The 24,609-nt window shown below is 48.5% G+C and overlaps 1 protein-coding gene across 7 annotated transcripts in view; it reads right to left on the minus strand.

Annotated features, from left to right (window-relative positions):
• WWC1 (WW and C2 domain containing 1) overlaps positions 1-22,034 on the minus strand; it is a 187,031-nt gene extending 164,997 nt beyond the window's left edge. For 3 of the 7 annotated variants that reach the window (XM_010346667.3, XM_010346666.2, XM_074390376.1), the window contains exon 1: positions 21,379-22,033. In XM_010346667.3, coding sequence (XP_010344969.1) covers positions 21,379-21,497 — 119 coding nt within the window. In that variant the 5' untranslated portion in view covers positions 21,498-22,033. Of the gene's footprint in view, positions 1-21,378 lie in introns of all 7 variants that reach the window. The other 4 variants (XM_074390375.1, XM_074390374.1, XM_010346669.3 and 1 more) reach the window with 2 other exon arrangements.
• Positions 22,035-24,609: the final 2,575 nt, after the last annotated feature.

Below are 24,609 nucleotides of genomic sequence, written 5' to 3' on the forward strand. Positions count from 1 at the left end.
TGTTGCCCAGGCTGATGTGCAGTGGCACAATTTTGGCTCACTGTAACCTCTGCCTCCCAGGTTCAAGCAATTCTCCTGCCTCAGCCTTCTGAGTAGCTGGTATTACAGGCGTGTGCCATCATCCTGGCTAATTTTTGTATCTTTTTGTTTGTTTGCTTGCTTGTTTGTTTGTTTGAGACAGGGTCTCGATCTGTCGCTCAGGCTAGAGTGCAGTGGCATGATCTCCGCTCACTACAACATCCACTCCTGGGTTCAAGCAATTCTCTCAGCCTCCGAGTAGCTGGGATTACAGGCACCCGCCACCATACCCGGCTTTTTTTTTTTTTTTTCTTTTTGTATTTTTAGTAGAGACGGGGTTTCACCATGTTGGCCAGGCTGGTCTTGAACTCCTGACCTCATGATCCACCTGCCTCAGCCTCTCAAAGTGCTGGGTTTACAAGCGTGAGCCACTGTGCCCAGCCCAGCTAATTTTTTATATATTATTTTTAGTAGAGACGGAGTTTTACCATGTTGGCCAGACTGGTCTTGAACTCCTGACCTTAGGTGATCAGCCTGTCTCAGCCTCCCAAAGTGCTGGAATAACAGGCATGAGTCACTGTTCCCAGTCTATTGTCACTCTTAGCCTTATTTTTATAAAGCAAGGGTACAGGCTCAAAAAGATTAAGCAGCTTCTTCAGGGTCATATAGCTAGTAAGAGGCAGAAGTGACTCATAAATGAGGATTTTAGGAGGCAGAGAAAACCAAGACGTGGGTGGGCAGATACAGAGGGGCGTGTGGGGAGACGCTGCTGCCTTGGTACCTCATGCCTCCCTGTTACAGCGCCCACCCACCCAGCAGCGGGGCCTCTACTCCTTGCCTCAGGTTCCAGTGAGCTTCCTTCTAGAGCCATCTTGTATGGGCCTCTGTTGCCTTTGAACAGAAAGCGCCTGACGTGAAGCAGACCCACTCCTGCTCATTGAGCAGGAGGCGCTAGGTGCTGCCTGCGAGGGGAGGCATCAATGCATACAGGTAGGGCTGGGGTGCTGCGGTCCAGCGGGAAGAATGGCAAAGTGCAGGGTATTCTTGGGAACTGATACCAACCCAGGTAGGCAAGAGGCCAAGGACCAATGAACCTCAGGAACCATGGCTACCAATTATTGGCACCTGCAAGGGGGACGGGCACCTGCAATGTGCTCTACATTATTTATTCAATTTAATCCTCATAAAAACTGCATGAAGTAGTGTGGTTATATGAGAGAACAACCTTATTTCTTAGGAAATTCACATCAATGTATTTAGCAGTAAAAAGAAACAGTTGTTTTTTTTTTTTTTGAGACAGGGTCTCTCTCTGTCACCAAGGCTGGAGTACAGTGGCACAATCATGGCTCGCTGCAGCCTCCACCCCCTGGGTTCAAGTGATCCTTTCACCTCAGCATTCCACAAGATGATGGAACCACAGGCAGGCACTACTATGCCTGGCTAATTCTTTCATTTTTTGTATAGACGGAGGTCTCCCTACGTTACCCAGGCTGGTCTCGAACTCTTGGGCTCAAGTGATCCTCCCACCTTGGCCTCCCAAAGTGCTGGATTTACAGGCATGAGCCACTCTGTGCCCCACCTCCAACTTACTCTTAAATGGTCTTTGTGTATACATATTTTATATATACCTATAAATGATATACATTATATGTGTAATTTCTATATCTCTGCATACATTATGTATACTCAGAGATACAGAAATGGTGTGTGTGTGTGTGTGTGTGTGTGTATGTGTGTGTGTGTATATATATACAGAGAATTCAAATGGTTTATATATACAAATAATTATATATAACATATTCAGAGAGAGAATAAGAGAATATAAGGTAAATAGTCAACACATTAAAAACTGGTAAATCTGGGTAAAGGGTATATGGAAATTTCTTGTGCTATTTTTTGAAATTTTCCTGTATGTTTGAAATTATATTAAAATTTAACAAATACAAAAATATAACATGGGAAAGGTATTCCTAAGACACTTAAAAATAGGATGAAGTCAACACTAGCATCCTCATTCTTACAGATGAGGAAAGTGAGGCAAAATATGAGATGCTTAGAAAATGAGGGTGGGACCAGCTTTGAGAAGGTCAGCAGTGTGTCCCTTAGCACCCCAGGGGGACAGGGAAAGGGGAGGGCTGGTCAGCACTGGGTTGTGTTAGACTGAGCTGGTACCTTCTCACAGTAATGGCAGAAAAGGCAAGAGGCAAAGCTGTTTGAGACCAGAACGGGGTTCAATTTTCGATTTGTTGTAATTCATTGTGCTTGTCCAAATACAGAAATGATGTCCAGTGGGCACCCAGAAACGGACACCTGTGGCTTCATGGCAGAGGAGGTGGCTGAGGGCTTGGGGACACAGGACACCCCCAGAGAAGAACAAAGAGGGACAGGATTCTACTTTCTGCTAAGACAGACAGAGAGGTCTCTATTTTCTAATAAGACAGAGGGAGAAAGGTCTATTTTCCACTAAGCTTCTGTAGGAATAAACAGAAAAGGAATGAGGTCTCAGAGCCTGAAAAAGAAAGGGTGGTAGAACTTGGCAGCTAGATAAGGGAAGGAGGAATGGAGATGGATGTTTCTAGAAACAGTGGTTTCCTGCAGCGAGGGGACCTGGGTAGATTGGGACCAGGTGTGAGGGAGACCTACATTCCACTACTTACCCTTTGGACCTTAAGCATGTGAACCATGCCTATTCTGTAATCATTACACAGGTACCTTCTCAGGGTAATGGCAAAAAAAGGTAAGAGGTAAAGTTGAGATCAGGACTGGATTCAGTTTTCAATTTGTTGGAGTTTGCAGTGCTTGTCTAGACAAAGAAATGTCCAGCAGATACCCAGAAATGGGCTTCATGGCAGAGGAGGTGGTCGAAGGCTTGGGGACACAGGACACTCTTAGGCAAGAGAAAAGAGGGAGAAAGAAGAGTGTAAAATGCCCAAACCCCCCCCCCTCCCCAGATGAGAATGAGCTTTACTAAAGGAAAGGAGTCAGGAGGACTGCTAAGTGCTACAGGAGGTCAAGGAGGATACCACTGTGTGGCCCCTGGGACACTTCTGGAACCTTGCTCTGAGGCTGGGGTGGGAGAAGGAGGGATGGATGTGCTGAGGCATGGACGGGTGTGGTGGAGGCAGTGGGTGTGGGACTCTTCTATGTTCTTCAAGTAAAGGGGCACCAGGTCAGGTTTGCAGATTGAAGCCTTATTCTTGGAGAGGCAGCCCTTGAGCATACTGGAGAATTGAAAGTCCATGAAATCTGAAGGGAGGAAGAGATTGTCTTGAGGTGTGGATCAAGTAGTGGGCTAGGCTGTGGAGGCTAAAGGGATTCTGGCTGGCTCTTGACATTGATTTGCAATTTGGCACAAATTTATTCCCTTCATCAGTGGTTCTCAAACAGAAGATTCCATCAAAATCACTTAGGTTCTCTTTACAAATGTGGAGTCTGGGCTCCACCTAGAGAGATTCTAGTTATCTTGTCTGGGGTGGGGCCTCAGAACCTGCATTTGAGCCACTCCCTTTAGAGGTTCAGATGCACATGGCCAACAGATCACACCGCCTTGAGGGCTCCTCTGCCAAAGTCAAGAAAACACATTGCTTGTTACCAGTATAGTGCCATGAACCCCTAAGCAAAATGATGGCAACCCCAGTCGAAGAGGCAGAGGGCTGACCACTATAGATGTATTTTATTTAAAGCTAAAAGCAAACTCAGTTTTTCTGACTACAGAACTTTCTAACTTTATCCTTTAACCTTTGGAGTCACTGACAAGGCCCATTATTTTCCAGTATGGTATCCTCTGATTTTCCTAATCTGTAATTACTTTGCTTGTTTTTATTATTTGTAAGGTCTACGGAGGGTGATGGCAATCTTCATTCACTGCTGTGCCTTTTCCTAGCACAGTTGTCAAAGAAGGGACAGCATTCTTTGGTTTCAGTTTTAACCAATGTGCAGCAGAAGTGGAAGGTAACCCATGCATGGCTAAAGCCGCTTCCTGCTCGCAAGGCTCAGCCTGAAGACCCACTTGATGTCTAGTGAACCCTAAACACACATTCTGAAGGATATTCCATTGGGTAAGCAAGAATGCTGCAGACCAAGCCCATAAGCCATCAGGCAGCAAACACTAAAAGGCCAACCTGGTTCCAAGGAAGCCTTTCATACCAAACAAGCAGATGCTGATCCCTTGAGCTTAGAACAGTCCATAAAAAGGGTGAAAACAAAGACGTTGATTGCCATCACAAATGGGGGTATTTGGTCAAGGAAAGGGATTTCTTTTCCTTTTTTAATTTTTTTTTTAGATGAAATTTTGCTCTTGTTGCCCAGGCTGGAGTGCAGTGGCGCCATCTTGGCTCACTGCAACCTCTGCCTCCCAGGTTCAATCAATTTTCCTACCTCAGCCTCCCGAGTAGCTGGGATCACAGGCATGCGCCACCATGCCCGGCTAATTTTTGTATTATTAGTAGAGATGGGGTTTCTCCAGAACTCTGGACCTCAGGTGATCTACCTGCCTCAGCCTCCCAAAATGCTGGGATTACAGGCATGAGCCACTATGTCTGGCCTCTTGGAGGGATTTTGAAAAACCAAAGGTACTCAGAAAAAGAGCTCACTCACCTTGTTTGCTGAGAGAGGAATATCTGCTAAAATAAGAGTGGAACAAGCAAAGAGCAAACAAAGACAGACCCTGGAAACTGGAAGAAAGTGCCAATGACGGAATCACAGCAGTGAAAGCAGCTCTAAATTACCAGGACTAATTCGGTGTTCCTCTCCTGGACATCCTGGCCTGACCTACATGCATCTGCAGGGGCAGACAGACTGGGCTTGCATGTCAGTTCTGCCACATATTAGCTATGCAATCATGGGCAAGTTTTCAACTTTCTAAGCTTCAGTTTCCTCACCTGCAGATTGAAGATGGTAACAATTCTTACCTCAGAGCGTTACTATGAGACTTAAACAGACTTTGAACTGGGGGATGTGTTCAAAGCACACAGCCCAAAGCTTGGCATAATCTAGAGTCTTAATAAATGTTAGCAATTGGGGTGGGTGCAATGGCTCATGCCTGTAATCCCAGCACTTTGGGAAACTGAGGCAGCCAGATTATGAGGTCAGGAGTTTGAGACCAGCCTGACCAACATGATGAAACCAGTTTCTACTAAAAATACAAAAAAAAATTAGCTGGGCATGGTGGCACGCACCTATAATCCTGGTGCACACTCCAGCCTGGTGACAGAGTGAGACTCCGTCTCAAAATAAATAAATAATAAATGTTAGCAATTATTAGTTCCTGTCCACAGGTTGGGATCTATATGGTGGCAGTGTCCGCAGGGATTTTTCTTAGAATCTCGAAGATGCAGGTTATGTGCATGAAATCCAAACCAGGTTCAGCAAATGAAAGGAAGGCCTAGCCACCAGGCTTACAACTCTAAAGTAGCTTAGCCTACCAGGCGTGGTGGCTTATGCATATAATCTTAGCTGTTTGGGAGGCTGAGGTGGGTGGATTACCCGAGGTCAGGAGTTCGAGACCAGCCTGGCCAACATGGCGAAACCCCATCTCTACTAAGAATACAAAAATTAGCTGGGCATGGTAGTACATGCCTATAATCCCAGTGACTCAGGAGGCTGAGGCAAGAAAATTACTTGAACCTGGGAGGCAGAGGTTGTAGTGAGCCAAGATCGCACCACTGCACTCTAGCCTGGGCCACAGAGCAAGACTCTGTCTCAAAAACAAATAAATAAATAGAAAATAAAGCAGCACCAGATGCGGTGACATGTGCTGTAGTCCCAGCTACTTGGGAGGCTGAGGCGGGAGGTTCGCTTGAGCCCAGGAGTTCTGGGCTATAGTGCGATCAGGTGTCTGCACTAAGTTCGGCATCAATATGGTGACCTCCCGGGAGCAGAGGACCACCAGATTGCCTAAGGAGGGGTGAACTGGCCCAGGTCAGAAACTGAACAGGTCAAAACTCCCGTGCTGATCAGTAGTGGGATTGTGCCTATGAATAGCCACTGCACTCCAGCCTGGGCAACATTGCAAGATTCCATCTCTAAACAACAACAACAACAAAAAGAAAGAAAAAGAAAATAAAGCAGCTTAGATCAATTTATTTTGAAAGCATTACTGCTGCAGTGGGAGTTGAAGATTTTCACATTATGGCAAAAAGGAGCTCAAATATCTTTGATTCTTCACCCATCAAGAAAGAAATAACAAGTAGGCACAGAAGAGGGGAAATTACCAAATAACAAGGTAACTGACATTTTCCTAAATATTTGCTATTTTTATTTTTTGAGACCCAGGCTGGAATGCAGTGTGTTATCTTGGCTCACTGCAACCTCCACCTGCTGGCTTTAAGCAACTCTCCACCTCAGCCTCCTGAGTAGCTGGGACTACAGGCGTGCACCACCACGCCAAGCTAATTTTTGTATTTTTAGTAGAGACAGGGTTTCATCATGTTGGCCAGGATGGTCTCGATCTCTTGACCTCATGATCCGCCCGCCTTGGCCTCCCAAAGTGCTAGGATTACAGGCATGAGCCACTTTGCCCTGCCTATTTGTTTTTTAAGACGGAGTCTTGCTCTGTAGCCCAAGTTGGAATGCAATGGTGTGATCTCGGCTCACTGCAACCTCTGCCTCCTGTTCAAGCGATTTTCCTGCCTCAGCCTCCCAAAGTAACTGGGACTACAGGCGTGCATCAATATGCCTGGCTAGTTTTGTATTTTCAGTGGAGATGGGGTTTCACCATGTTGGCCAGGCTGGTCTCAAGCTCCTGACCTCAGGTGATCTGCCTGCCTTGGCCTCTCAAAGTGTTGGGATTACAGGCGTGAACCACCTCACCTGGCCATCTCCCAGGTATTTAGTTCTTCACCTCCTACAACTATTTTTTAAATACTGCCTGAATCATCTCAATGTTTCCAAGTAAAACTGTATAAATATTAGGTTTTAAAATATCTGATGTTCCTATGGCACTTGTCCCCTTTACAATGTGCTTTCGTTTAAGCTCATTCATACTCTACAAATGTTTGTAAGGAAGGCAGATATTTACCTACAGCTATGCTTCTCCAATCTGGCTGCAACCTAGAATCAACTAGGGACTTTCTAGGAATTCCATGCCCAGGGCATACCACAGACTAGAGTCTTTGGGGGTGGGCCAGGCATGGGTATTTTTAGCCATCCCCTCCAGTGATCTGATGAGTCTAATATGTAGCGGCAGTTGGGAACCACTGTTCCTTTTGTTTCCCTAGCTCCAAAGACACCTCCTCATCTCCTTGGAGAAAGGAGATCAAGACTTCTTATTCTTCCATTGCAGAGCCCTGTAGAGACCAGGGCTTCGGAAGGTTAAGTGATTCGCTGCTAACAGGAAGGGCCAGAAACAAAATCCCAAACTCAGACTGGGGAGCATCCAACCCTGGCTGAGTGTGCTCCTACTGCATGCCAGCCACTGAGCTACCCATTAACCAAGAATGGAAAAGATGCAGGAAATCATGTCATTCTGTAACAGGACAGGATGCTATGGAGCCCGGGCTGGGGAGGTGGGGAAGGTGTTTCTAAACTTCATTTGTAAGGTGAATCTTAATGCCAAGAAGATGTGAGGTGATGGTGAGGGCCTGGAGAAGGGAGTATGGACGTTCAGAGTGGCCAGTAAGGGTTTGGGAATGATATTAAAAATGTTCCTAAATTGGCTGGTTACAGTGGTTCATGCCTATAATCCCAGCACTTTAGGAGGCCAAGGCAGGCAGATCACCTGAGGTCAGGAGTTTGAGACTAGCCTGGCCTACATGGAGAAACCCTGTCTCTACTAAAAAAAAAAAAATCAGCCGGGCATGGTGGCACAAACCTGTAATCCCAGCTACTTAGAGGCTGAGACAGGAGAATCGCTTGAACCCGGGAGGCAGAGGTTGCAGTGAGCTGAGATTTTGCCATCGAACTCCAGCCTGGGTGACAGAGTGAGACTCCATCTCAAAAAAAAAAAGTTCATAAGCTAATTAAGATCATTTCAACTGGCTGTATACACCTGTACTCAAAAGGTTCTGCAATCCTGGACAGTGTCTGCCATTCAACCACTAACAAAGTATCTCAGGTCTTTAGGGTGTAAACACTTAGCCAGTAGTTTATAGACTTGAGTGGGCAGCAGAATTACCCAGAGAGCTCATGAAAACACAGATTGCTGGGCTGTATCCCCAGAGTTTCTGATTTAGTCGGTCTGATGTGGGACATCAGAATGTGTGTTTCTTTTTCTTTTTCTTTTCCTTTTTTTTTTGAGACAGAGTAATGCTCTATTGGCCAGGCTGAAGTACAGTGGTTGCTCACTGCAGCCTCTGTGTCTGGGGCTCCCGGGATCAAGCGATTCTCCTGCATCAGCCTCCTGAGTAGCTGGGATTACAGGCGTGTGTCACCATCCCCAGTTACTTTTTGTATTTTTAGTAGAGACGGGGTTTCACCATGTTAGTCAGGCTGGTCTCAAACTCCTGATCTCACGATCCACCCACCTTGGCCTCCCAAAGTGCTGGGATCACAGGCATGAGCCACTACGCCCAGTGAGAATGTGTGGTTGTAACAGGTTCTCAAGCGAACCTGATATACTGGTCTGGAACCACACCGAAGAACCATTGTATGAGGGCAAAAACCTTGGAGGGCCTGGTGTCCTGCGGAGAGGTTGGAAAAAACCCCAAAGTCCTCCATTAGCTGCTGGTAAATATTTGTTTTATATCAGCAATAGAAATAAACAACTTAAATTGTTTTTCAAACTCCTTGAGCTATTAAGACACCTCTTAATATTTCTGTCCAGCAAGTCATTGTCTACCGGGAAGAAGTCTATCTTCTTAGGCATGACCAGTTTTTCTAGGGGCCATTTTTCTCGGAGAAAAACAAGAAGTGGTTTATGTCCAAAAAATCTGGTCCTCAAAATAAATGGATTCAGCAGTAACTATATAACGACAGAGAAAGTTATCAAATATATTAGGGGGACTGTAATGGCTGCAGTTTGCACTTAGAACTGCCCAGTCAGTGGAACTTGAATATAATAAGAGATGTCTAATGTGATTGTTACCAAGTCCAGGAGATGGCTTCTAATTTATTCTCATTTTGCCAAGGAAGAAATGAAGGCTCAAAAAGATATAAGTAACTTTGACCAAGGTCACAGAACCAGCAAGTAGCAAAGGTATGTAAGACTGAAGCAGTGATCAAGGGGAATAGCCATGGATAAGGCCTCCCTAGTGGGCTTTAGTGAGGATACCATGAGAGGAGGGATTTGCTCTTCCCCAAAACCACCTCCCTGCACTTCCTAGAGTTGAAACATGGCAAGTTCCCTGGTGTGAAGGAGCTCAGGGACTCTTCCTCTCGCAAACAGCTCAGCTCAGCGCAGGGGAGTCCTGGCTCAGTTCCACTGAGAGAAAGAGAGGGCAGTTTTCTGTGATTCTGTCTTGGCCATGAAAATACAAATTCTGTCTGGGCGCGGTCGCTCACGCCTGTAATCCCAGCACTTTGGGAGGCCCAGGCGGGTGGATCACAAGGTCAAGAGATCGAGACCATCCTGGTCAACATGGTGAAACCCTATCTCTACCAAAAATACAAAAAATTAGCTGGGCATGGTGGCGCGTGCCTGTAATCCGAGCTACTCAAGAGGCTGAAGCAGGAGAATTGCCTGAAACCAGGAGGCGGAGGTTGCGGTGAGCTGAGATCGCGCCATTGCACTCCAGCCTGGATGACAACAGCGAAACTCCATCTCAAAAAAAAAAAAAAAAAAAAAAAAAAGAAAAAAAAAGAAAATACAAATTCTTTTTTTTCTTTTTTTTTTTAAAAAAAAAGATGGGGTTTCACCATATTGGTCAGGCTGGTCTCGAACTGCTGACCTCAGGTGATCCACCCATTTCAGCCTCCCAAAGTGCTGGGATTACAGGTGTGAGCCACTGCGCTCAGCGAAAATACAAATTCGATGCATTCTAATAAAAGAGAAATCCTTTCAGTCTTCTGGAATCCCCCTTAGACTGGCTGCTTCCCAGTGCTTGCCTGCTTTCTTTTTGAGATAGGGTCTCACTCTGTTACTCAAGCTGGAGTGCAATGATGTAAATACTCACTGCAGCCTTGACCTCCTGGGATCAAGCCATCCTTCCACCTTAGCCTCTGGTGTAGCTGGAATCACAGGTGTGGACCACCATGCCCAGCTCATGTTTTGAATGTTTGTAGAGATGAGGATCTCACTTTCTTGCCCAAGCTGGTCTGGAACTCCTGGGCTCAAGCCATCCTCCTGCATCAGAAACCATCCTCCTCCATCCTCCCAAAGTGCTGGATTACAATTGTGAGCTGCCACACCCGGCCTCTTGTGCCTTATTTCTTAATGGACAAGAAAAACGCACAGGATTTTGCTACTGCTCAGGCTCTCATCAGCAAAAAAAAAAAAAAAAAGAACAATGATATATGCTCCTCACAATCACAGTGACGCAGGTAGACCATGTTGGCTCATGAGACCATTTCCCTTAGCCCACAGTGATAACTGAGTACCCTCTCCTAGGTTTCTTTTTTTTTGAGCTGGAGTCTCGCTTTGTCATCCAGGCTGGAGTGCAATGGCATGATCTTGGCTCACTGCAACCTCCACCTCTGGGGATCAAGCGATTCTCCTGCCTCAGCCTCCCAAGTAGCTGGGATTACAGGCACGCCCCACCACGCCCGGCTAATTTTGTACTTTTAGTAGAGTTGGAGTTTCTCCATGTTGGTCAGGCTGGTCTCGAACTCCTGACCTCAGATGATCCACCCGCCTCAACATCCCAAAGTGCTGGGATTACAGGCATGAGCTACCATGCCCAGCCCCCCTCCTAGGTGATTATAAGGAGTCAGTGAGTCAGTGTATTAGTTGGATCAAGCCAGCATCATCTCCTGGGGACCTGCAGGAAATGCACATTCTTGGGCTGCACCCAGCTCCACTGACTCAAACTGAGTATTTAACAAGCCCTCCAGGTGGATCTGTTTCCTCAAGTTTGACAACCACTGCTCTTGAAAGTAAGCTCCATGAGGCCGAGGATTTTTGTTGGTTTAATCACTGCTGAACCCCGAGTGCCAAAAAAAAAAAATGCCTGGCCTATCCAATAAATATTTGTTAAGTGACTGAATGTGTCCCGATGAAACAGAAGAGGAAAAAAACAGACTCAGAGAGCCCGGTGTTTCTACTTATTTACACAGCTCCTTGACTAGCTGTGTCTCTCACTAATTAGTAGTAAATTCTGAGTTGGAGGCTATAGTGTCTCACCCTTGCATCCCAGCAATTAGCCCACCTCACCACAACAGGCTCTTGATAACATCCTACTAAAGGTCCCAAGGTCTCCCAGCTTCAAATCTAGGTTCGTGCCACCACTGTCAACAGGTGTCACCAAGTCTGCCCCTTCACTTTCCTGAAAGAGCTCTAGAGAACACCAGACCCTCAGCCATCATGCGTTTTATCTATTTCCCAATCTCTGTCCCCCACGTGCACACCCCACTGCAGCAGGGACTTTGCTCTGTTCCTCAGCTCTGGCAACAAAGTCTGAGCACAGTAGGCACTCCATAAATACCTGCTGTGTGAATGGCCAACCCCCCGCTGGGTGGGACATGATAAATACCAATGCCCTTCCTGCAACACCACCATGCTCAAATCAGCAGGTCCTCAAACTGCTCTCGAACAGCGCAAAAGAGAAGACTGAGTGAGGGGACATGATATCAAAGCAGTTACAAATGAGTTCCAGAGACCTCCAGTTCCTGCATCAGCCTTTTTAGCTGTGCCAGGACTGCTGCAATTCATTTCCCTGATTCACTCACAGCCCTGGTGCCAGCTCACTGGCAAGAGTCGCTTCACTCCAGAAATTCCAAAGAAGGGCTTGCCTCCGATAAGACTGGGGGAGGAGGGGAGTTTATTGATTCATATAATGAGTGCTGCCAAGGTGGTTTTCGAGCTCTAATGTCAATGTGGCTCACCAGGAGGTGAGCCACGGCCCACCAGGAAGAGACTTGAGTTGGCAAGGAAGAAACAGGGGCTTGAGCTCCACTACCATTGCCAGTGCACAGGAGGGTAGGTTGGCCTACCTGGAAGGAGCTCCCATCTGAAGGCCTGATGTGCACTAAGCATTGTGCTACGACTTTTTAGGTTGGATGTCATATCTTCACCATGACCCTCAGGGGTAGGAAGGTCCTACTCTCATTCTTGTTTTACAGTGGAGAAGGAACTGAAGGTCACTTACTATTTTAAAGTAAAGCCAGATTGGACTCATTGTTCTCTGATGATCTTTATGGTGAGCCTATCTACTACAGGGAATGGTGGTATGCCAATCCTATATCTGGGTGGAACCACACACAAACATTTTTTTCCAAAGTGAAAAAATGAGCTGTCACTTGACGTGTCTCTCAGCCTCAGTTTCCCCATTTGCAAAATGCCAGAAAAATATGATGAGCAATGGTGTTTGGCATGTGACAATGGATAAGGATCTTTAAAGACAATCACGATTATTTACCACCATTATCACCAGGTGCCAGTTATTGTTCTCACTGTTAGTGATAGAAACAATGCAGTTTTAAGAAATTCCTGGAATACACAGTGAAATGCTCCAAGAAAAGCCGTGACAGATGTAGGACTGGAAGGCCGTCCCAGGGTCATCTCATCCTAGCAGCCACCTGATGCCTGCATCTTGACATTCTATCCTTCCAAGTCTGTTACCCGTCAGTGGATCCCAGGGGCTGCCCCAGGGACCAATCCAACAAGTAACGGCCACCGGGCAGGGAGGAAGCCAGGGTGGGGGCTGCTACAACACAGGCTCGGGGAACAGCAGGCAGCCGACTGGGGAAAGTCAGCAGCTGCCGCTGGCCTGGTGTCCTCGCTGCCAGAGAGTGATGAATGGAGCAAGAGAAGAAAAAAAAAAGCCAACAAAGGTGTCCCTAATCTTGATGCAGCTTCATTTTTTTTTTTTTTTTTTTTTTTTTTCTGGCTGACCATTGAGTGAGAACTTAAGCCTCCGTCCCTTTTCTTTGGCAGACATTTGAAACTGAAAGATCCCATTTCTTCCCAACAGAGAGATGTCATGGGTAGAAGCATTGAGCAAGGCAATTGGCGGGGTGGGGGGCGGGGGGAGTGGGGAGAATGCCCATGTGACCCACCACACTTGTCCTTTTTCTTCCCCTCCTCCCCACTCCGCTCCACCCCCTTCCCGATCCCGAATCTTTAGAGAATATTCTCCCCACACAACAGAGAATGCCTGCCCCCTCCTCCCGCCACCCCATTATTTTTTTTTTTTTTCTGCTTAGGAGCTAGAGGCTAAATGGCTTGCTGGGGAAGGTTTAATAACAAAATGCCACTGTATCCAGTTTCTTAGTTTTCTCTTTTCTTTATCTCACTCTGAAACGGATTTGAGGCAGCAGCAGCTGAGCCTTTTGCTGTTCTGCCTAAAGGTGTGCAGCCGGCTGGTCATCTCCATGCTGGGAGAGGCAAGATGGGAGTTTTTTTGTCCGGATCCAGCCCTCAGTCCTGTCCAAGCGGAAGTGCTTCCCTCAGCACATAGCAGGGAGCTGGTGACAGGGATGTCACCAGGCCACTTCTCCAAGTGGATTCTCCAATCCTCTTATCCAGGGCCCCTTGCTGAACTGGAGGCTGCAGAGCTTCATCACCTAGCACTACATGTGGCTGGAGAGAGCTCCTGATACATGTCATGAACAGCCACCTGACATTAAGTTGGCATCCCCTGCAAATGCCACTGAAGCCTGATTAAGGCTCCTGCCACCGAGGGAACCATGCAGCAAGACGGTGGCCACCTCCAACTCACACTTATTCTAGCCTTGTCTCTCCTTACATGCACCTGAACTTGGCGTGCCAACCTTCCAGGTAACTAAGGCAACCTGATTCTCTTCCCTTCAAAAGGGCAGTGTTTTTCTCACAGCAATCTGGGACCCCAGAGAATTGGAAAATCGGGTCAGTTTGGCTAAGCCCTCTCCCCGGGAGGGCGGGGGATGGCGACAGAGAGGAACGGCCTCGGCTACTCATTCCCTGGCTGTTGGGAGCATTTACCCAAGTGACTTGGAAAGGACTGTGAACTCCCTGTACACACGGCATCTTTCAAAGAGTCCCTCCGCCTCCATCTCCCTTCTCCCATCCCCAGAGCTCTGGTTAGCCAGCTGCTCCCAGAAGGTGGGGTTTACACCAAACAGTCTCCTAAGCTGCCACGAGGATCTCACTGGCTTCTCTGATTAAGGCTCCTTACAATGTCTCTCCCTGGGATCCACATCAGGTTCACCAGTTTTAAAAATAAATGATGCTGGGCACGGTGGCTCGCACCTGTAATCCCAGCACTTTGGGAGGCTGAGGCGGGGCGGATCACGAGGTCAGGAGATCGAGACCATCCTGGCCAACATGGTGAAACCCCACGTCTACTAAAATACAAAAAATTAACTAGGTGGTGTGCGCCTGTAGTCCCCGCTACTTATGAGGGCTAAGTCAGGGGAATCACTTGAACCCGGGCAGTGGAGGTTGCAGCGAGCCGAGATCACACCACTGCACTCCAGCCTGGCGACAGAGCAAGACTCCGTCTCAAACAATACAAAAGAACAAATGGTAGCTCTCAAGCCCACCTGTCAACAGGGCACTCTGGCACGCTGAGGTGGATGAATAAGCCAGGACAGAGCCAGGCTAGGCTACAGCTAGTGTGAGTGTAGACACAAGAATCCAGCTAGGTGGGCTCCAGTCCCAGATGCAACACCTGTTGGTGATCTTGAGCAAGTTACTTAACCTTTCTAAGTTTCAGTTCCCCCATCTGAAGTACTTACCCTGTATGACTGTTGAAAAGATGAAATGAGATCACAATATAGAATGCTTACCTCAGTGAGCAGCAGAGAGTAAACACTCAATAGATGTTGGTATTGACTATTATTTTATTCCTCTCTGGGTTACCAAACTCTTACTCCTCCTTATTATCTATCCTAGTGTTTTTAAATCTCCTTTCTTTCTTAATAATTGACATAGGATGTTCCCAGGCATACTAGATGCCTATGGAATATGTAGATCTTAAACTGAAGCCTTGGAAAGAGATGAAATGCCCTCTAATAACTTGCATATAAGTATTAGTATTATAGGTCTACAGGTATTAGTGGACCATTAAGAGCAGAAGCATGGGGAATAGAGAGGCTCTGGGTAATTTCCTTGGCAGACTGGTTATAACCCTCACTTAAGAAAGCTTGTTGGGCAGGGTGCTGTGGCTCATGACTGTAATCCTAGCACTTTGGGAGGCCGAGACAGTTAGATAATTTGAGGTCAGGAGTTTGAGACCAGCCTGGCCAACATGGTGAAACCCGTCTCTAATAAAAATACAAAAATTAGCTGGGTGAGATGGCACATGCCTGTAATCCCAGTTACTCAGGAGGCTGAGGCATGAGAATTGCTTGAACCTGGGAGGCAGAGGTTGAAGTGAGCTGAGATTGTACCACAGCACTCCAACCTGGGTGACAGAGCAAAACCCATTCTTAAAAAAAAAAAAAAAAAAAAAAAAAAGCTTGTTGGAATGTAAATTGGTGGAAAATAACATTAGACTGACAACAATAACCCTAAATCCATTTTAATTGATTATAAAAATAGGAATTCACGGGCCGGGCGCGGTGGCTCATGCCTGTAATCCTAGCACTTTGGGAGGCTGAGGTGGGTGGATCACCTGAGGTCAGGAGTTCAAGACCAGCCTGGCCATCATGGAGAAACCCCATCTTGTAAAAAAGGAATTCACTTGCATTCACTGGAACTTTAATCATCAACATATAGCAAATTCCTATGACACAATTCACAAATGATTGTGACACATCATGAACACAATGTCCTGGTCTATACAATTAAGAAGGATTATGGAGAATAATGCAGCTATACACATAAAATATGTCTGAATTATTATCACTGATGAGAAGAACATAGATGTGATTTTCAGTAAAAAATTTATGTAAGAGAAAGAGGAAGATAAACTCCTACTAGACTCCAGGTTGGCACTTATTCTCTGTGTGACCATGGGCAAGTCACTTGTCTATGGTTCTCAATTTCTTTTTTTTTTTTCTTTTCTTCTTATCAGAGATTGAACATCAACTCCATTTCATCAGTTAAATGAGAGGCCTAGATTTCACAAACAGAAAGGTCCACTCCAACTACAAAATTGGGTCTATCCGCAGCCTCCATTTGGAGCTGGTGGGTGTTTCACAGGTACTTTCCAGTAAACGTTTAAAGAACTGGCATTCCTGAATGTCCCCTGCATGTCAGATGTAATGGTTGTTGCCCTACGTACCTTCACTTATTTAACACTCATAACTACCCTTGATGATTGACAGGCCCTCATTCATTAGAAGACAAACCCAAGGTTCAGAGAGAATATGGCACTTGCCAAGGCAACTCAGGTAGCAAGTGGCAAATCCAAGATTCCAGGAGCCAAAAGCTCACTTATCCACATTTGCCCTCTAGTTGCCCATGACCTGGCCACACCAGAGTGGTCACAGGTGAAATCACACCTGTCCTAGCTCCATTTCCCAAGGCTAAATTCCTTAGGCAGTGGAGCAGCAGTCTTGATTCTGCAGCTAATTCAGCAGGAAGTAAAATGAGGCACTGGTTAGAAACGTGGATTCTGGAGTTAGCCTGCCTAGTAGTCACATCTCAGCTGCACAAAGGTTGAGGGACTATACCAAGCCTCCCTGGGCCTTGGGGTAGTTCAGATGGGTAATAATTGTACCTAGTTCCAGGTTTTTAGGAGGATTTAAAGAGATAACCGGCCGGGCGCGGTGGCTCAAGCCTGTAATACCAGCACTTTGGGAGGCCGAGGTGGGTGGATCACGAGGTCGAGAGATCGAGACCATCCTGGTCAACATGGTGAAACCCCGTCTCTACTATAAATACAAAAAATTAGCTGGGCATGGTGGCGCGTGCCTGTAATCCCAGCTACTCAGGAGGCTGAGGCAGGAGAATTGCCTGAACCCAGGAGGCAGAGGTCGCGGTGAGCCGAGATCGCGCCATTGAACTCCAGCCTGGGTAACAAGAGCGAAACTACATCTCAAAAAAAAAAAAAAAAAAAAAAGAGATAACCCATGTAAAGCTTTCAGCAGACTGCCTGAATATAGTAAATACCCAATCATTATTTGCTCCCTAGCTAAATGGGAGGGCTTTCGATGGCGGCAAGCAGTTTCCAAGCTTATCTGTGGCAGGAGTTATGAACCTGGGGTCCAGGAGTTCCCTGAAATTATGTGCAAAAACATTTTCTCTAGGAAGAGTTCTGAACCTTTATGTCTCATAAGAAGGGTCTGTGACCTGACAGAGGTTATGACTTTTTGACTGCTGTAGACCTGACTTCCTACCATATAAATTATTTCTGAAATAACAGGGTTAGCAAAAAAAGATCCTCAGGTTATGAGGGAAGTTGCTGAATCCTCTCAGCAAGGCCACTACAGCTCTGTGGGCCTCTGGTACTTATCACACAGACCCAGAAACTGCCCAGAATTCCCAGGTGGTTCCTACGAGATTTGTCTGAATACAAATCGCACAACAAGCAGCAATCAGGCTGCAGGAACCTTCTCTGGGAGGGCCAGCCCCAAAGATCTATTCTTCCTCTGAGAACAATCGGTGCATTTGTTTTGCATACCACGAAGTGAAATACACAGGACGCTGGCCCCTTTGCTAGGAGCTCCCAAAAGCACCCGGAGTTACCCCGCAAAAGGAGCACGGCTCCAAGGTGCTGTTCAGATCTGATCCACAGCACCTGATTCCCGAAGGACCTGTCACCTTCCCAGTCTGGCCTTGACTCAGGAAAAGCCTGTGGTGCTGCTGGAGCCTTTGGCCCAGTGGGCAGGACCCATGCAGCCCACTGGACCCTCTCTGGTTGTTGGGACAACCATCCTCAGGAATTTCGGCCTCCCAGTCTTCCCCTGGGTGAGAAGGGGAGAGAGTTGGCAAGGCTGGCTGCTTGGCTGCTCTTCCAACCCCCTGGTGAAAGGGGAAGCTGAAAACTGGATTCCCTACCCCCAGCAGCTCCTGGCCGGCCAGCACACAAAACAGCTCAGCCCCAGAGGGAGGAATGTGCCAAGACATTCTTTAGGGTTGGTAACCAGAGACGCTATTTTGTCCTTGGTGGCTAAGAAATCACTTTTCTGACTGAAGGACCATTTGACTTACTTCTTTTAAATTCAGGGGAATGGGTGGGCATCTCCATGATTCAGGTAAGGAAAAATCAAGGCAAATGCGCGCACGCGCACACACACACACGTTCACTCACTCACACTCTTAAGGAGTGGAACTTTTTTAGTGCAATTTTTCGTGTCATAGCATTCATCAATTGCAGGGATAGAACTACCTTGGCAGAATTTTTTCTCCCCAACCCACCACCCCCCAAAATAAGTTTGGCTCTTTTTAGCTTTGTTAAATTTCATCTTCATTTTTTTCATAGCCCATCCCTGTTCCCCCTTCTCTCAAGGAGTCTGGAGAGGTAAAGAGAGGCAGAAGGGTTTGAAATAATATCTAAGAGCTTGCAGGCCCTTGGAGACCATCTAACCAACCCACTCCTCAAGTACTCAAACCTCAGAGAGGTCAGTGATTTGCCCAAGGCCACACAGACAGAACTAAAAGGCAGAAATGAGGTGTGCCAGAGGGAAATTCCAGAAAACCACAAGTGGATATCCACCAATTAGCTCTTTTCCAAAACTTACAAAGCTGGGCCACAATAATGACCCCACAGCTGACCTCGGACCCCCTCAGCACCTCAAGTTCAGGGGCCCAATACCAGCCCAGCGCAGGTGGGATGACAAAGAGGTACAGAGATGAAGCTTAAAAACCAGTGACACAGGCATGGTAACTCACGCCTGTAGTCCTAGTACTTTGGGAGGCTGAGGCGGGTGGATTGCCTGGGCTCAGGAGTTCGAGACCAGCCTGGGCAACCCAGTAAAACCTTGTCTCTACTAAAACACAAAAAACTTGCCAGGCGTGGCGGCGTGCACCTGTAGTCCCAGCTACTGGGGAGGCTGAGGCAGGAGAATTGCTTGAATCCAGGAGGCAGAGGTTGCAGTGAGCGTAGATCACGCCACTGCACTCTAGCCCGGGTGACAAAGCAAGAGCCCCATCTCCAAAACAAACAACAGCAGCAAAAAAACCAGTGATACATGATGAAGAAGGTGAGCTGCTCACCTAAGTGCCACTATGCTTCTGCTGCCTCTTCACGGCTTGCCAATCTGCCTAAAAACAAAGGCTGGGCAGGCCAGGCACTGGGGCCTTAGGCTGGCCATAGTACCTAGATGATACATACTAACACTGGGGTTTTTTCCCTTTCTTTTTTGTTTCCCTTTTATGACAATAGATATAACTAGTTTCCCATTTGTGAAAACGGTACGAAAATTTTTAAAGTGAGTTGATCCAAAGTCAAGTAGTAAGTAAGTAATAGCACAGGTGGATATAGCAAAAAAAAATAATGGAGGTGGGCCATATCACACTAAAATTTGGGAGATTGTGCTCTAGCCAATCAGTTCTTCATAGAAGCTACTTGCTTGCCCTTTTGCAAGGGTAAAGAATTACTGCTGTTTGAGAGAAGCTTCCTATTGCTGTATTAGAAGTGCCCAGATGCATGATTATCAGTGTTGGCGGGGGAGCTCCTTTCCCTCCAACAGGACGTCCACCTGCTAACAGCACACAGGCGTCGGTAAGCTGCAGGCATCTAAACTGGGGCAGGTCACATACCCCTGAACTTGTGTCTGCTCTGAGAAAAGAACAAGAGAAACGGCGCTGCCAAGTTCACCAACACAGTAACAAAGCCGCCAACCGACCTGAGTAGGGGTGGGGAGCAGTGTGTCAGAATAACAAGTGTGAAGGTTAGAACTTCAGAACTGGTGCAGAACTGGTATGCAGAATGGCAGAAAAATCAAAATACTTGAGCAAATCACACCACTGGACTTCACATTTTCTCTTATGTTTCAAATAGGAGTTGGGATCTATGTCCCTTCCAACTTTTAGGTGTCCCAGTATTCCCTTCCAAGCAAACCATTCATCTGACAAACAGGGAAACTGAGGCTCAGAGGCTGAAGCAGCTTGCCTAAGAGATGCTTTCTAGCATTAAATATTTCTCTTCCAGATTACATTCATAAGATATTCAGCATGGTGCTGAGTGTAGAGGAGGCATCCAGGAAGTGCTGAATGAATGAATGAATGAATGAATGAAGGCAAGTGCTCCCAGAAACTACTGAGAATCTCAACTCTCATTTTCTTTCTGCTTCTTTTCTTTTGTGAACCCACATCTTGCTACACTTCTGGGACACCCCCATCTCAACCACACAAGATGAAGAGTCCAAGAAATTCACTTTGGTTTCTTTATAGGGACCTGACCCCCAAGGTCACAGACAAGGTTTAAACTACACATTCCCCAAGACACTCTGACCACAGACCATGTCAAAAACTCAGTGGTCTGGAGACTCCAGGACGTACATGGAGAGGGTCTATGTATGCGTATGTGCTACGTGTGAGCAAATAAATGCCAGCTGAAACCAGGAGAAAGTCCGAAGAGGTAAGAGCCACACTGAGCCATCTCACGCTCTGCCTGCCTCTGCACATCATCTCTAACTACAGCAGCCTGGTACCCACCAAGGTCAGTTCCCGCTGGTGCAGGGCTGAGGAGCCTCGCCCTCCCCACCTCCCCGCACCAGGGAAGAAAGGGAGGAGAAAGAGGCAAGGGACAGGGTTTTCCCGGAGGCCTCTCACCTCCATCTCCATCCTAACAGCTTCCAAGTTGCTGCTAGATTCCTAGAGAACCAGTCTCCCTCATCTGCCCTCCCCCGGCTTCTTCACTTCCTCCCCACCCTCGGGCTCCAGGCCCCCCTGGCTGCTCCTGTGCTGTTCTCGGGAGCTTCCGAGGCACCTGTCAAAAAGCACACCCCAGGCTGCCTTCCTCGGCGCCGAGTGCCCTCTCTCCTGTAGTCTCCCAAGGAATCCTCGGTCGCGACCACCCACTACAAACCGGACACTTCCCCATCCCCATCCGCCCACCCCCACGTTGGGGGGAAGCCTCCCGGGGAAGACCTGGCTTCTCCCGGCTGGGTCGCTCCCCCCACCCCCGCCCCCGTCCGACCTCTCTTCCTAAAGGGGGCGGGCGGGGCTAGAGCTTAAGGTCAAAACTCCGGGCAGGTGCCGGCTGGGGCCTAAGTCCTCCATCTGGGGATGGTGGTGGGGCAGCCTGGGCCAGTTCCCCGGCAGGCGCCTCCTCTCAGTAGCCCACTGAGGCAGGAGCAGCACTCCAGAAGGTTGCGGGGAGAGGGGGTGACAACTGAGGAGAGCGCAGAGGCACGCAGAGCTCCCCCGCCCCCGCCCAGTCCCGGCCGGCGGCTCCAGGGGCAGGTGGGGGCCCGAGCGGGGGTGTGAGGGCACGGAGGAAGGTCCCGGGGTCCTACCTGTCCCGCGGGTCGATCCAGCTGGTGGTGCGGTTCGTGTGGTCTATGTAGTAGACCTTGCCGTCGAAGTCGCGCGCCTCCTCCCAGCCCTCCGGCAGGGGCAGCTCCGGCCGGGGCATCTTCCCGAGCGCGGCCGGCGCTCCCCCATACAGCTCCCGGGCGCCGCGGGGGCTCAGCGGCTCCAGCCGGCCGCTCTTAGCCCGGGCGGCCGCCGAGGCACCATGATAGGGGGGGTGGCGCCCTCGGACACGGGGCCCTAGTGGGGGCCGGCCGGGGTGGCGCCGCTGTCCATGCGGCCCTGCTGCCCGGACCCGGCGCCGCCCGCTCCTCCCGCCGCCGGCCTCTCACGCTGCCATGTGCGCCAGCAGCGGCGCGGTTTGGGCCCGGGTGCGCGCCCAGCCGGCCGGGCACAGCGAGCCGAGCGCCGCCGCCGCCGCCGTCTGCCCTCCTCCGCCGCGCGGCGCGCTGCGCCCTCCACGCCGCCGCGGCCGCCGCCGCCTCCCTCTCCTCCCTGCAGCCGGGTGCCGTCCCTCCTCTCCGCTCCGCCGCTCTGAGCTCGCTGGGTTTGAGACTTCTGCCTCCGCCAGGTGCGGCTTGGGCGGTGCAGGTAACCGCGCTGCCCCGGAAACGGGAGGCGGAGCGCCGGGCGCCTGGGTTCCCGGGTCCCCTCCCCGCGCACAGCGCCACGAGGGCGGATCCTAGGGCCCGAGACGCGCCCCCTCGTGGGACAGTCCCAGCCGCCGGCCACCCCTACGCTGCCCCTGCCAGAAGAAGGAGAGACCGCCTCTCACCTGCGTCCCAGACCGTAGTGGGCTGGGCCAAAACCCGCTCTTCCTCTACCTACAGTACTCCCGTCTCCGTCCGCCCGGAGTAGCCAGGCTCTTGGCACAGGTGGCCCTAATTCTTGAAACTCCCTGCTTTTCTGTTGTGTGGAATCAGGTGTCAGGCAAGAAGTGGTTAAATGGAAACATTCTTGCGAATTGGGAAACATAAGTTTTCCAGGATCTCTGGTCCCTTCCCCCAACACATGCACCATCTGTCTCCTCCTTATTCAACTCTCCCCACGTCTTTTCGCCCACCCTCCACCCCTCCCCACCGTTTGGAAATGTAGCTGGCTCCCCTTAGGGACCCTAAAATTAGGAGCGCTGTGAATCCATTTTCCTGGGAGGACTTCCAGAAGGTGCCAGGGAAAACACTTTGTCAAAGTAACAGTAATGCCATCGTTGTTGTTAGCTGAACTGAGGACTTACCTATGACAGGCTGTGGCTAGCAGCTTCGCAGCGTTCTTTCCTAGGATACTTTGAGGTAGGTGTGTTACGGATCTGAGAGAAGTGGAGTTACGAAAAAGAGGAAAGCAAGCAAAGCAAAATTCCATCTTGAAAATGTTAAAGCAAATAAGACAATCAGAGACACAGCGTTTCTTGAGAAATTTAAAATGTGGAATTAGATGGGTGCGGTGGCCCATGCCTGTAATCCCAGCACTTTGGGAGGCTGAGGCAGGTGTATCACCTGAGGTCAGGATTGGAGATCAGCCTGGCCAACATAGTGAAAACTTGTCTCTACTAAAAAAAAAAAAAAAATTAGCCAGGCCTGGTAGTGCAGGCCTGTAGTCCCAGCGACTCGGGAGGCTGAGGCATGAGAATCACTTCAACCTGGGAGGTGGAGGTTGCAGTGAGCGGCGGTTGTGCCACTGCACTCCAGCCTGGGCAATAGAGCGAGACTCTGTCTCAAATAAATAAAAATGGGCAGGGCGCGGTGGCTCACGCCTGTAATCCCAGCACTTTGGGAGGCCGAGGCAGGTGGATCACGATGTCAAGAGATCGAGACCATCCTGGTCAACATGATGAAACCCCATCTTTACTAAAAATACAAAACATTAGCTGGGCATGGTGGCCTGTGCCTGTAATCCCAGCTACTCAGGAGACTGAGGCAGGAGAATTGCCTGAACCCAGGAGGGGAAGGTTGCGATGAGCCAAGATTGCACCATTGCACTCCAGCCTGGGTAACAAGAGCGAAACTCCGCCTATAATAAATAAATAAATAAATAAATAAATAAATAAATAAAGGGCGGGCGTGGTGGCTCAGGCCGGTAATCCAAGCACATTGGAGGCCAAGGCAGGCAGATCACCTGAGGTCAGGAGTTCAAGACCAGCCTGATCATCATGGTGAAACCCTGTCTTTATTTAAAAAAAAAAAAAAAAAAAAAAAAGGTTGCATTAAATGAAAAAAACAAGCTAGCATGATTGAGTTCAAGACCAGCCTGACCAACATGGTGAAACCCCGTCTTTATTTAAAAAAAAAAAAATGTAGCATTAAATGCAAAAAACAAGCTAGCATGATTGAGTTCAAGACCAGCCTGACCAACATGGTGAAACCCCATCTTTATTTAAAAAAAAAAATGTAGCATTAAATGCAAAAAACAAGCTAGCTTGATTGAGTGAATGATCAACCGGCTGTTCACTTCCCCATCTCCTCTTATGCTGGTGTACTGAGTGGAAGTTTAACCCTTTTTTGCCCTGGCCATATGGCAGGCAGCTGGAATGGACAAACGAAGCTCAGTTCAGTGTCTCCTCTTGCCTAAGCCCCACAGTCGTCCAGCAGAGCCAGCACCTGTGCTATATGGGCCAGGGTGTTGCCGAGCAAGAGAGGGAATCTGTGGTCTCATCTCCTCTTGACGGGAAAGACCCACCAGAGTGAGCCTTGCCTCCAAATGCCTTCTGCATAGTTAATTCCTTCCCTGAGGCCAGGCCCAGGGGCTCAGTGTTTGGCCATTCTTCATTCCATAAATACCAGGCACCAGAGTCCAGGGACACCAGCCTCAGACTGGCCCTCAACACCCGAAAGTTGGAATTCCCCATTCCTTCATGGGGGAATTCCCATGGCCCTCTACACTTCCTCTCTTTGGGTCAAGCCTTCACTACATAAAAATCTACTATTGATTAGAGCAATAACCCCAAAGCAAAGCCAACTCGGTGCTTGGTTCTTCACATACATGATCTCAAACTTCACAACAACCCTCTGGTGTAGGGAAGGCTGTTTATTATATACCCATTTTACAGATGAGTCTCCAGGATGCTATGTTGTTGGCCCAGGATACACAGCTCATAAGACAGACCAGGTCTGACTCCAATGCAGTGTTCTCATTAACCTGTACTTTCTTTTTTTCTTTTTTGAGACAGAGTCCCTCCATTCCCCAGGCTGGAGTTCCGTGGCATGATCTCGGCTCCCTGC

Source organism: Saimiri boliviensis, chromosome 20 (assembly GCF_048565385.1).
Source record: "Saimiri boliviensis isolate mSaiBol1 chromosome 20, mSaiBol1.pri, whole genome shotgun sequence".
NCBI lineage: Eukaryota > Metazoa > Chordata > Mammalia > Primates > Cebidae > Saimiri > Saimiri boliviensis.